This window comes from Arachis hypogaea, chromosome 1 (assembly GCF_003086295.3).
Source record: "Arachis hypogaea cultivar Tifrunner chromosome 1, arahy.Tifrunner.gnm2.J5K5, whole genome shotgun sequence".
NCBI classification, from domain to species: domain Eukaryota; kingdom Viridiplantae; phylum Streptophyta; class Magnoliopsida; order Fabales; family Fabaceae; genus Arachis; species Arachis hypogaea.
In genome coordinates, this window is record NC_092036.1 from 51,025,515 (window position 1) to 51,038,685 (window position 13,171).

General features: G+C 35.1%; 2 protein-coding genes and 1 long non-coding RNA gene across 3 annotated transcripts; 1 reads left to right on the forward strand and 2 right to left on the reverse strand.

The window, feature by feature from the left end:
- Positions 1 to 2,136: 2,136 nt before the first annotated feature.
- Positions 2,137 to 3,042, reverse strand: LOC140173811 (uncharacterized). Its single transcript, XR_011862989.1, has 2 exons — positions 2,902 to 3,042; positions 2,137 to 2,579 (listed from the first exon to the last, which is right to left on the reverse strand). It is a non-coding gene; the product is annotated as an uncharacterized lncRNA (long non-coding RNA).
- A 198-nt stretch (positions 3,043 to 3,240) lies between these two features.
- Positions 3,241 to 5,795, forward strand: LOC112803859 (subtilisin-like protease 4). The gene has a single exon (XM_025847319.3). It carries the CDS (start codon positions 3,516 to 3,518, stop codon positions 5,793 to 5,795), a length of 2,280 nt encoding a protein of 759 aa, XP_025703104.1. The 5' UTR covers positions 3,241 to 3,515.
- Positions 5,796 to 6,312: 517 nt separating this feature from the next.
- Positions 6,313 to 7,828, reverse strand: LOC112803868 (uncharacterized). The gene is made up of 3 exons (XM_025847324.2): positions 7,559 to 7,828; positions 7,275 to 7,390; positions 6,313 to 7,092 (listed from the first exon to the last, which is right to left on the reverse strand). Exons 1-3 carry the CDS (start codon positions 7,691 to 7,693, stop codon positions 6,588 to 6,590), a joined length of 756 nt encoding a protein of 251 aa, XP_025703109.1. The 5' UTR covers positions 7,694 to 7,828; the 3' UTR covers positions 6,313 to 6,587.
- Between the last annotated feature and the right edge of the window lie 5,343 nt (positions 7,829 to 13,171).

Genomic DNA, 13,171 nt, shown 5'->3' on the forward strand with positions numbered 1-13,171 from the left:
GCAGTGGCTCGCTTCCCTTCTTGTGGTCGAACATAAAAACAAACATACATAGCAGCAACGTCTCACTTATCGATCTCGTCTCCGTCACCTCTGCTCGCTACTCACCGCCAGTTGTCTCCTGTATCTGCTTGCTGCCCGCCCCCAGTCACTGCCCTACCTCCTCTGTCTGTGTTCTATCTTGGCTCCGTCGTGTCGTGCCTTCTCTGTCTCTGGTGTTCTTCTTGTAACATTGTCTAAATCTGCTTCTTGTTTCGGTGATTTTTATATTAAGTTTTATTTTATTTTATTTTAATTATTGTATATGAATTTGTTTGTTTTCTCTGAGTTTTATTATTATTAATCTATTTTAATTATAAATTAATCTAAAAATTTGGAGCAATTCATGATTGAAAGAGTGAAAGAGTTTGATGGGAAAGGGAGATCTTTGGCTGGATTAGGGCTCAGGAAGATTTCTAAATTTAAGACAACTCATGAGTGAGAGGGTGCACTAGGGAGGGGGGATTAGGGTTCAAAGGGGAAAGGAAGGAGGATTAGGGTTGGGGGATTTGGGAATTTCCAGGTTAGACTGCGCAATTAATTAAAATTTCCACCTTAGATTTTTTGGTGGCCACCTCAACATCTTTCTCATCGAAAATGTGCTCCGGCGAGCTCAAGGATACGCTTGTCAAATTTTAAAATCATTTAGAGTTTATTTTGTCAATAACAAAAGTCATGTACTATTTTGTCAGCGCCAGAATCTTTCGAGTACTAATTTGGTATTTACCTCGTAAATATAATAATTAATAAATATGTAAAATCAATAAACAAGTCAATATTATGCTAACAATAATAAAATACGCATAATAATCCACAATTATAGCTAAATACTTAAGTCATTGTCATAAATAATCAGTAAAAGTTATATATATTTTAAATTTATATATTTCTTAATTTGATTAATAAAAGTTTCGAATCTACGGGTTGGATCGGGTTCCACATCCCCAAAACTATTACCCGAACCAATTAACAGAAAGTGTCATCAGTTCTACTTGGGTTGTACCCGATTACCCATCGGTTTCAGAACCAATTAAATTGGTTCGGTTCAGATTTAGACGGATAATCGAGTACCCGATATTCATAAACACCCCTAGTTCCACAAGTTACATATTCGAGCATAGTTCATAACAGTTTCAAATAGATTAGGAGAAAAAATTCAACATAATTCGTTGGAAGCCATAGCAAACTAGGAGATATTATGCATTAAAGTAATTCTTTTAAGAGTATTCTTCTATCATTTCACATGAAATATACTTGCAAGCCCATTTTACGCCCGTGAAATAGGCAAATTTTTATTTCGTGTCATTAAAGGTGAACAACAAAGTCTTATCCCACTAAATAGGATCGACTACATAGATGAAACGACATCATTGCATCCTATTATGTATTATGTTTGTAGTGAGACTATATACACATAAATCTCTTTTGACCACTTTTTGTATAGTCTTTCTTAAGTCTTCGTTTGTCATTTGTCCATGTCTACCTTTTATTTCATCAACTTTCCTAATTGATGCTGTGCAGATCTTATTAAACTATGTTGAAGCGAGATTTATTATCTTCTTTATAATAAACGTTACTCCAACTTTCTCTCATATATCTAGGAATGAAGCATGTAACTAGTCCCCAATTTTTAATTTCTTTTATAAATTATATACAAGATTTAGTTTACTCTCTATTAAAAATTTTATTTTACTCTCTTTTTATTATAAAATTAATTTTTAGGCCTTTCTTAAAATTTTCTACATCTTTATTATACTTAAAATGCTCATTTTTGTCACTCAATATTTTATTTCATATAACATAACCCGTCAAATGGACCTAAAATCTATTTTTGTGGGTATCTCATGTGTACGTACATTAGAATACAGAACACTTTTATTAGTCAGACATTTTGATAATTAATATTTATTTAGATAAAAGATATTTGGTTTTTTTGTCTAAGAAACTGCAAAACTTTCTAGAACAATAATAATATGTTATATGTACGTACTTCTTTTTATTGTACCTAAATCATTAGAGGGAATGTGAAATCTAATTAACGTAAATCATATACTTCATTAAATCGTAGGTAAGAGTATATCAACTGTGTCACGGGAAACATTTACCAAAATCATTTCTCAATTGTCAATAGATAAAAACAATTCTGATAGGTAACAATTAGGGTACCAACCAATTATTAGTTGGATTGCGAGAAAATTCAGAAAACATAAAGAACATGTAATTCACTCCAAAAGTTAATTCTACTACTATAGCAAAAAATAAAAACCATCTGAAATCGGAAATCCTAATCACTTTATTTCTCTCTCCCACATTTTTCTTTTTCACAAACAAAAGCCTCCTTCCACAGTGCTCTTCTCTGTCGTATATGCGCTTCCTTCTGCCGAATGTGTGCTTTCCTCCACCACGCCCTTATTTTTCTCCGCCATATGTTCACTTCCCTCCGTCACGCCATTGCTTTCCTTCGCCGCGCCGTTGCCCAACTTCCGTGCGCATCTCTCCGACGTGATTAGTCTCTTCGCCGTTCTCGTCTTTCTTTACATTAACTATCGAAAAGAAAGAAATATCCAAAATAAAAATAAGCATTCAGAACTAAAAAAAATGATTGTTATGTTTTGATTTTTTAGATGTTTTTTTATTTTAAAAAAGAAATATCCAAAAAAATAAAAAAAGAAACATAAAAAATATAATAAAAGAAACATCTAAAAATAAATGAAAAAAAAAATCTAAAATCATTGTAAAAAGAATATTTAAAAACAAACAAAAAAGATATCCAAAACGTAAAAAAAAAAAAAAAAATTAAAATTATTGTACAAGAATTCCAAATGTGATCCGGAGAAAGAAGAAATGTGGAGGGAGAGGCGGTACCGCGGTATGGAGGAAGAGGTGGCATGGAGGGAGAGACGCAGAGAGAAAGAAGAGACGCAGAGGGAGAGATGAAAAGAGGTGAAGCATGTGGAAGGATGTATATTTTTTTAGAGTAAAATTAGTTTTTCAAATTTTAAAATCAAAATTTTTTAAAAAGATGGCTGCATATAAAGTTAATTCCCTAGACTCTAAGTAGAAATGTTCAGCTTGGCAAAAACAATAGGACATAAATTGCAGAAGGTATAGACATAGGATGGTAATGTTCAACAACGCGGGACAAGAAGAATTGTCTAAAGAAATGTAATCTGCGGAAGTTAAAAATGAGGATCATGATTCCCGACAAACATAACCATGTTAATCAAAATCATTTCATGACACTGGTGACAAGTTACTTTATTATTACTTATTTACACCAAGATAACGACTAGTCCACTACCACTTGTAAATGCCGGCTTCAGTTAATTGCTGAATTGTACATGCTCATGTTATCATTTATGTGTGTGTGTATATATATGTTGAGAGATATGCATATTCAAAACCCATCAAACTAACTGAAAAGCCTTCCTCTCCATAATTGTCCATAAAGCAGAAATCGAAGTTTCTTTCTACCTAACATGGATGTTTTCTATTTTGTTGCTCTTATTTTCATGTTGAGCTTCCATATTCATTTTACTCGAGGAAGTGTACTGAACCCCACCACTGAGAAAACTGAGACAAACAGTTTTCAAACATACATTATCCATGTGAGAAAGCCAGAGAGTAAGATATTCACGCAGTCAGAAGATTTGATAAACTGGCACAACTCATTCATGCCGCCACCTGCCACTACGACGAGCACTAAGGAACAGCCAAGAAAAATGCTTTATTCGTACCGGAATGTGCTGAGTGGTTTTGCTGCAAGACTCACTGAAGAGGAGCTGAGAGAGGTGGAAAAGAAGGATGGTTTTATCTCAGCTCATCCACAAAGGATACTCCATCGTCAAACGACGCATACCCCAGAATTCTTGGGGCTGCAGCAACAAATGGGACTGTGGAAACAATCAAATCTCGGCAAGGGGGTTATTATTGGGGTGGTGGACTCTGGCATCACACCTAATCATCCTTCGTTCAATGATGCAGGAATGCCGCCCCCACCTCCGAAATGGAAAGGGAAATGCGAACTAAATGAAACAGCTTGTAACAACAAACTAATTGGTGCAAGGACTTTCAACATTGCAGCTACAGCAACGAATGGAACTCAAAATGTGCCACCTATTGATGAAGATGGACATGGGACTCACACAAGCAGCACTGCAGCTGGTGCCTTTGTGGATTATGCAGAAGTATTGGGAAATGCCAAAGGCACAGCTACAGGGATGGCTCCTTTGGCTCACGTGGCAATGTATAGAGTATGCTTCGGAGATCCCTGCCCCGAGGCTGATATACTGGCAGCATTAGATGCAGCCGTGGAGGATGGGGTCGATATAATATCAATATCTCTTGGCCTAAGCGAGCCCCCTCCATTTTACAATGATAGCACTGCAATAGGTGCATTTGCAGCAATTCAGAAAGGAATATTTGTAAGTTGTGCAGGAGGAAATCTTGGCCCCTCTAATAGCACTATAGTTAATGGAGCCCCATGGATTCTCACTGTTGGAGCAAGCACTATTGACAGAACCATTGTAGCAACAGCGAAGCTTGGAAATGGGGAAGAATTTGATGGTGAATCTGTTTTCCAGCCTTCCAGTTTTCCTTCAACATTGCTGCCCTTGGCATATGCTGGCAAGAATGGCAACCAACAATCTGCATTATGCGCTAACAGATCCTTGAGTGACACCGACTTCAGAGGAAAAGTTGTTTTGTGCGAAAGAGGAGGAGGAATAGCAAGAATTGCAAAAGGGGATGAAGTGAGAAGAGCTGGTGGGGCTGCCATGATTCTCATGAATGATGAAATCAGTGGCTTCAGTCTATCAGCTGATGTACATGTGTTACCTGCAACACATGTAAGCTATGCTGCTGGATTGAAGATAAAAGGCTATATAAATTCCACCGCGACACCTACAGCAACCATTTTATTTAAGGGAACTATCATCGGAAACTCCCTGGCTCCTGCTGTTACATCCTTCTCATCAAGAGGTCCGAATTTGCCGAGTCCTGGTATTTTGAAGCCAGATATCATAGGGCCAGGCAGTAGCATATTAGCTGCCTGGCCATTCCCCCTCGACAACAGCACTGATTCTAAATCCACCTTCAACATTATGTCCGGCACATCAATGGCATGCCCACATCTCAGCGGAATTGCTGCTTTGCTAAAAAGCTCTCATCCTGACTGGTCACCAGCAGCCATTAAATCTGCCATAATGACTTCTGCAGACACGCTAAATTTAGAACACACACCCATCGTTGATGAGAGAAATCAACCTGCAGATCTCTTTGCCACAGGTTCCGGCCATGTGAATCCATCGAGAGCAAATGATCCAGGACTAGTTTATGATATTGAACCTGATGATTATATACCTTATCTTTGTGGTTTAGGCTACAATAATAGGGAAATTGGGTACCTTGCACAGAGAACAATTAAGTGCTCTGAAACATCAAGCATTCCTGAAGCACAACTCAATTATCCCTCATTTTCTATTGCACTTGGTTCCTCGCAGACATTCACAAGGACTGTGACAAATGTTGGTGAGGCCTATTCATCTTATGATGTCATGGTTACAGCACCAGAAGGGGTTTCTGTGACAATCCAGCCAAATAAACTTAACTTTTCGGAAATAAACCAAAAAGAGACATATTCAGTGGCATTCAGCCGTACAGATTCAGCTAATAAGACAGCAGATTATGCTCAAGGGTCACTAGCATGGGTCTCTGCCAAACACATTGTAAGAAGCCCTATCTTGGTAAAGTTTGTATAACATAGAATCAAGTGAATTAGTAATAGTAACAAGTTGCACTACCAAAGTCCAGACAATCAGTTCCATTGTCAGAAACTAGCTAGTACATGTAATAAGTGCAAAGAAAAGCTGAAATCCTACAATTTCACTATCTTTGTTTCTATTTTCACTCCATTAATGTGATGCATAATCAAAATTTAACTATATCATCATAAGATTTTGAAGCCTTACTTTCAAGTATGAGCAAATATTTTGGGTTTGGCACTGCCAAAGCAAGTTAAGGAAGTGAAAGTATTATTGTTCACAATGTCATGGAACAGTAGACGCTGAAGATCTTTGCAAAGACAGATACTAGAATTTTAAAAAAGTATGCAGCTATTAAATCTGGAAATATGCCTAACAATAGAACCTCTCCAAGGAATACATCATTTCTTTGTATAAAGCAACTCAACAAATAGTAAAACAAAAGCTCTGAAACTTAGCCTAACCAGTCTATGTTCAGGGTATAATAATGACAAATAGACAGAACACTTGTAAAGATTTCAAAAATGTTCCTTGAAAAGATCCAGCATCCATTTTGGACAATTTTTCAGGATGATTTCCAACAAAACATGGCAGATAATATCTAACCTCATGCTAATTTAAAAGAATAGGGGACCCAAAATAAGATTCGGATGTAAAGAGACATTTTCAGAATGGCACATATTTTTAGTTGGCTTTACATAAACAATTGCAGAAGAATTGGCATCTGTGGTATCCAACCATAAAAGGGCAGTGCCTGGAAAGGAAGAAATTGAAACAAATTGCAATTCATCAACCAAAACCAGGAGGCACATCAGGATCTTCATCACTACAATCAGACAGATGATTTTGCTCGTCAGGCCTCAAAAAACCAGGAGGAGCATTGTTATTATCATCGCTTTCACCGGGTGGATCCAGTGATACATGGGAATCTTCGGGCTGCTCTGCAGAAGATCCTTGCCCATGAGATTGTGGCTTCCCTTGATCATGGTTCCGTTGATCATGGTCTAGCTGATTGTTATTCACATGATTATGTAAGGTGAATCCCGGTGGCTCTTCAGGCTCATTCTCGTGCAACATATCATCATCAATCTTCTCAGTAACTGAACCTGTTTCACCTTGTTGTCTCTGAGTTGGCATTGCCTTGGAATTTGAAACCGGAACCTCCTCTTCCCCCTTTGGATTCACCAGCTTGTCATACACGGATTGCACTGTCTCCGCAATTTCAGTTTTCATACCATCATTTGATCTAATTATTTGCCACAAGCTATCAGATATCTGACTCATTACTTTGTCACTGAGAACAAACAAACGATAGAGCAAATAAAAATTCCATACACATAAACTCACTCAACTATAAGTAGAATACACAATTAAAATGCAATTCAATCAGAAAACTCAAGTAAAAGAGCTAACAACTATGAACAAGATGCAATTTGAACAGAATAACTGAATACCTGAGGATGGGGATTTACTTACCCAACTTCATGATATATGGCATCAGAAAGTTGTCTAGGTTTCTTATTCTCAGCTCCGGCACCATTAAGAGCCGCTGATTGCTTCACAATTGAGGCAATATGTTGTCGCAGCTCTTCCTGTAACAATAAATTGCGAGGTTCACTGTTACTGATCACAAGATAATCTTATATTGCTGATAATTAGATCATAAATCAAATTAGGAATTTGAAACCCTAAAATAAGGAAGAGGAAAAGTGGGAGTGAGGGTAGGAAAGAGAGAAAGAGAAGGGAGGGGGAAGGCGTACATTGTCCTTGAGCTTACGAATGATCTTCAAACGGAGCCTGTCAAAGTCGCCGTCGTCCTTGAGTTTCGCTATTACATCTTCTTTGCCAACAGCTACTCCTCCACCACCACCGCCACTACCGCCACTGCCGCCCATCACATTGACGACCCTAACTCGCTCCCTCCTAAGTCTTCTTACCTCACCGTGTGAAGTTCAAATTGCAATAATTAATTAAGAAAGTATCCATACACCCGTGTTTAGGGTTCTTATCTTTATTTTAAAAAAAAAACTGTGACAATAATTTAGTGAGCAAACTAGTATTTATAGTTTTTAACCCATAATAAGTAATAGGCCATAGATTTCTTATTCCTCATTTTATGTGGGAGTATCATTAATCCATCTAAAAATATTTATTAGTTGAATCCTATTTTTTTTATTTTAAAAAAAATTAATAATTAAAATTTTGCCCTTTTGATTTTTTCTCTTTTTTTTAATTATAATTTCAGAAATAAAAGAGATGCTTCTGCTAGAATTTTTTTTCCTAATCTTCGTATTCTTGTCACATCTTTGCAGCTACGACTGTCGTTGTCGCTGTCTATACTCAGCACCGCCACCGCTCCTACCGCCGTCATCCCACACTTTCCAGTCCCTCTGCGTTGTTGTGCTTCGTCTCTATCCCTGCAAACTACTCAGGTTTCATTTTAATCATAATTTCAGAGATGAAAAAAATGTCTCTGCTATAACTTTTCCACTAATGTTCACGTTCTTGTCACATATCTGCAGCTACCACCGTCACGTTGCTGCCTACACTAAGCACCGCCACTACTCCTTCTACTGGCACCACACCACACTTCCCGGTCCCTCTGTATTTTTGTGCTTCGTCTCTACCCCTACAAACTACTCAGGTTTCATTTTACTTTATTTTGTTTTATTGCTTTTTCTATGGTAATTTTTGTGTATTTGGAGATTTTCCTGTTGTCTTCGCACCATCGTGTTTATTTTAAGGGTGGAAAAGAAAATGTATTGCCTTAACTGAACACTGCAATTGACAACAAGTACAATGAATTTTTCTTTGCAAATTTATAATTATTAATTGGTGTCTGATTGTGTGAAGATTTCATATCTAACTTGACTTGCAAAACTTTTTCTGAAAAAAAAAAAAAGACTTGTCTCTTTGATTTAACCAAACCAACACAATTTGAATAGGAAGTGCAATTTTTCTTTCTCTTTGTTTTTGATTGAATCAGAACTTTGCATCGTATCATATATATAATTTTTTCTTAACAAAATTTCCAATCTCTTTTACTATTGTTTAATGGAGTTGAATTTATAGTGTTATATATGTAAGTTCAAATCTAAAAGTATATTTGAATAGAGGAACATATTTGATTAAAAAGCCCCTTCATGAGATCTTACTTAGAACTAAAATAATTGCTGCATACACATTTGGTTGATTTTATCCTTTTTAGACAGATTAGAACTCCTTTCTCAAGACAAACTAATGCTTAGCCAGAGGCTATTAACTTATTATGACTAATGGCATAGTTTAAAAGATAATATTTCACCCTTTTATGATTTGGATGCTTGTCTCAAAACAAATTTGATGTTATTTATTACTTATTTCTATAAATGTTGATATATGTTCTTCCAAGTTGCCAACCATCCTTAAGTTACTTATCTTTTATTTCAATATTGATAACTTCCATTCTCATAACTTGATGTTTTAATTTATGCATAATTATGCAGGTTGGAAGTTTTCAAACAACAAATGAAAGACCTACTTTATCACAGTGATCAAAAGGGCATCGAGTTGAAAAAGCTTAGTATTTCTCTTTATACATTTCCCATGCCAGATTGCTTGGTGTAAATAAGAAGAAGCAAGAAGTAGAAATTATAACTCTAGAAAATGTATGATGTTTTGAGTGTAAATATATGGGCTTTAGGAACACGTTCAATACCTCTAATTTATTTTTGTATCATTTAGTTCGATTTTCTTTTATCTTCTTAAATATTGTAGTTATTTTAAATAAAGTTTATAAAAAGGCCACGAATTAAGTGTTAATTATTATTTTCATTTAAGCTCAACAAATGATACTTAAGTGTACTTTATATAATTGTAAACCTATACAGACACATTCTTAAATGTTAATTGCATCATGAATCATTCTTGGATCCCTGCTGACTGCTGAGTTTAGCATGGCAATTTAATTGCGTGAAGGCTCTATTGAAGGCTTATAATTTTGATTTTTGATTTACCAATTAGAGATAATTGATATTTGCAGGAGCTGTCTAAATAACTACTTCCAATAATGGCATTTTGAGTTTTAATCTTATACATTGCATTGGATTTCATGGTAAAAATTTGTGGAGCGGCAGCATGATAATATTAGAAGGTTGCACTATATAATATATTTTTTATATATTTTTATTATTTTTTTGAAAGTCAAATTATTGAGTTATTTTTTATTAGTTTATACACTAATTTATCCTTCTTCTACATGTTACAATTTTATATTACTAATTTCTTTTACTTTGTCAGTTAATATAAGTTATTAGTGACTTAAACATTATCGTAACTAATTATTGCTTAGTATGATAGATACAATATAACTTAATCCAAAGAATGAACAGTAGCGAAGTTCAAACATATCCTGAATTTATAAGATATAATTGATCTATCTTAAGTTATATAATACAATATAACTTAATATAAATAATAATATAAAGCTACAAAGTATAACATTAATCATAAAATAAAGTCACACAATTATTACACCAGGATATTACTCCAATTTTTGAGAACCAATTGCACCTTTCCTGCTACTTCAATGCCTAGAGCATTTTGACCACTTCCAATTTTAGAAAACTAACATAGTAAAAGTCATATGTGCCTGTCAACTTTAAATTCATAAAGCAATTATGAATACACTTATTTTTCAAGACCATTTTACTTGAAATATTCTAGAGCTTTATATTTATAATACGAGAACCACTAGGGAGACAATGAAATATGTATACAATGTATACAATGGGTCGTTTATTAGATCCAATTAATATTAATAGAAAGAATTAACCCATTAATAACCCTAATCCTATTTTGGCTGTTTAGTTTAACATACCATACAATTTCTTGTAATTACACTTTTTTCCCAAATCACCCAACCCTTTTGTTTCGTCCTTTTTTCCTACCCCCCCCCCACACCCAAACCCTTCCTATCTTTGAACACTGCAGTAACGGCGCATAACCCAAACCCTCTCAATCTTTTCTCACACCCAATTCCTTCTGCAACCGAGAAAAGTCACCCATCAACCCATTAATCCTCATCGTTGGTATCAAGAACGGCGCCATCTTGGTCCCGCCGTCTCTGCAACGGAGCAGCTGTGCGCGACGCCGGCGATCGGGAATGCCTTCAAGGAGCCGTCACCCACGAACCGTGCAGCAGCCGAGTTCTCCTCGCGTGGGCGCTTTCATCTCCTACCATCGGAGCAGCCGACCAGGGAAGAAACCCCCACCTGCTCGTCAACGTACAGTTCATCGGAAACTCAAAGAACATCACCCCTATAAGAATCATAATCATCCAATGTAAGTGGGTTTTGTTGTTTTTTTTTGGATTGATAATCACTGTTGCATGTTTGAATGTGTATATATGCTGTTGATTAAATCCCTGATGACCCATGGTGAGAAAGCCGTGGTTGCTGTTTATTATCGCAGAGACTGTGGAGTATGTAGTTAGTTTAGGATCTTGATATGCTTGTTGATTTAGTGAATGGACATTTTGATAGCCCCCTTGATTCCCCTGGTGCTAATGATTGTGGTTCATGTGTTGGTGGGTAATGATTATGCTTAAAGTCTTCATTGAATCTGAAATATTACATTGAAGAATAATAAATCTTGATCTAATTTTCTCCTTTTTAGCATCAATGATAGATATTGCAAGATTAATTGTGGACTCTGATTGGGCTCCCAACCACCCAAATTATTTTTCTTTTTATCGGCGTTGAAGAACTTTTCATGTTGGTAGGATGTCTTATATTGATAAATGTTTGAAGTTGAGATCACATATGATCATCATTCATATTGTTTGAATACGGTGATGTTTGAAGATTGTCTTATATCTTAGTAAGAAAATGTATATATGGTCCTTAAAGCGGACTCTGAACTCGAATATTCATTCCTGAATTGGCATGGAACAGATGGTTATTTTAATAAATATTTGGATGGTTGAATTTCACTAATGACTTTGATGTGTGGGTGTGCCATATTGGTGCATTGTGTGATTCTGATTTACCTTTCTGATTGTTGTGTTTATGATTGGTCGAGTCGGTCTCTCAGAGCACTTAAATTCTTGCTGAAGACATCATTTCTCTGCATGAGTCTTATAATTATTTGTATTAGCAGCTGGAATGATTACAATATTTTTTGCTCATGTCATTATAATTTTTCTTAGTTGGTTATAAACTGAAAAGAATCTTGCGTTGGATTTCAGAGAACCTATTGCGTGAGTAACTATTCATAGCGTTCCAAAAATAGCTAAAGAAATTAAAGAGCAGAGTCAATTTGCCTATAAGATCTCAAATAGGAAGTTACGTGCTATGTTCAGTGACCACTAATCCTAATTTGTCCTTAATCACGCATTTTTGAATACAGTTATAACTTCTTTATTAATTTATTTTTTCCTCTAAAAGAAACATAATAATAAATAGAACATCCAAATTACAATGAAAATAACCATCAGCCTACTTAGTAAAATGAATATCTAGCCTATTTTAGTTTTTCTTTTAATTTTTTGCTTACATCAACATAATAAGGTCATAAATTATACTACAAATGGTATACCCAAAATAATCATCCACTTTAAAATCAAAATAACCATTCACAATCATAGTAAAATGAACATCTGCCTTAGTTTAAATGGTTTACAGTATAGTACATGATTTATCTCAATCATTGATGCGGAAAAAAAATCAATAAATAAGAGTAATATAAACAGCAAGAATTCTTATTATATTAAACACACCGATTAATTTGTTCATTTATTAGACACTTAATCTAATAATGACATATATTTAATAATTTTTTAATTTTAATTTTAAGAAAATGACTAACTGAAACAAAATTAAGCGTGTTAGTAAAATTTCAGTTTATAATAGACTCCATATTCACAATATTTTTAACAAAGTCTTCTAACCAGGCAAAATTATGTTAAATTCAATCCAAATCAATTAAACATCCAATTAGAATGAAAACAACCATCAACCTACCTAGTAAAATGAACATCCAACCTATTTTATTTTTTCTTTTAATTTTTTTGTTTACATTAACACAACAGGGTAATAAATTGTACTACAAATAGTATAACCAAAATAACCATTCACTTTAGAATGGATAGAACCATCTGTAATTATAGTAAAATGAACATCGTTTAAACGGCTTAAAGTATAGTATATGATATATCTCAATCCCTATGCAACTTGTTAAGCTCGCCCACATCATTCAACACCCTTATTGATCCTACAACATTTCCAGACTTTGTTCTCTTAAGGGTCTTCAGAAAAGGATTCTCAATAGGTGGCTGTGGCTTTTACTGATCTTCCAATGACGGAATTCAAAGTAAACAGCACCCCAATTCTCAA

What these genes read in the sequence shown, in the direction of transcription:
- LOC112803859 (XM_025847319.3), top strand. Translation starts at nt 3,516, where the DNA reads ATGGATGTTTTCTATTTTGTTGCTCTTATTTTCATGTTGAGCTTCCAT.
- LOC112803868 (XM_025847324.2), bottom strand. Translation starts at nt 7,693, where the DNA reads ATGGGCGGCAGTGGCGGTAGTGGCGGTGGTGGTGGAGGAGTAGCTGTT. An exon ending in TTCGTAAGCTCAAGGACAAT is followed by an intron (nt 7,391 to 7,558) that starts GTACGCCTTCCC and finishes TTATTGTTACAG; the next exon opens with GAAGAGCTGCGACAACATAT. An exon ending in GCCATATATCATGAAGTTGG is followed by an intron (nt 7,093 to 7,274) that starts GTAAGTAAATCC and finishes GTTTGTTCTCAG; the next exon opens with TGACAAAGTAATGAGTCAGA.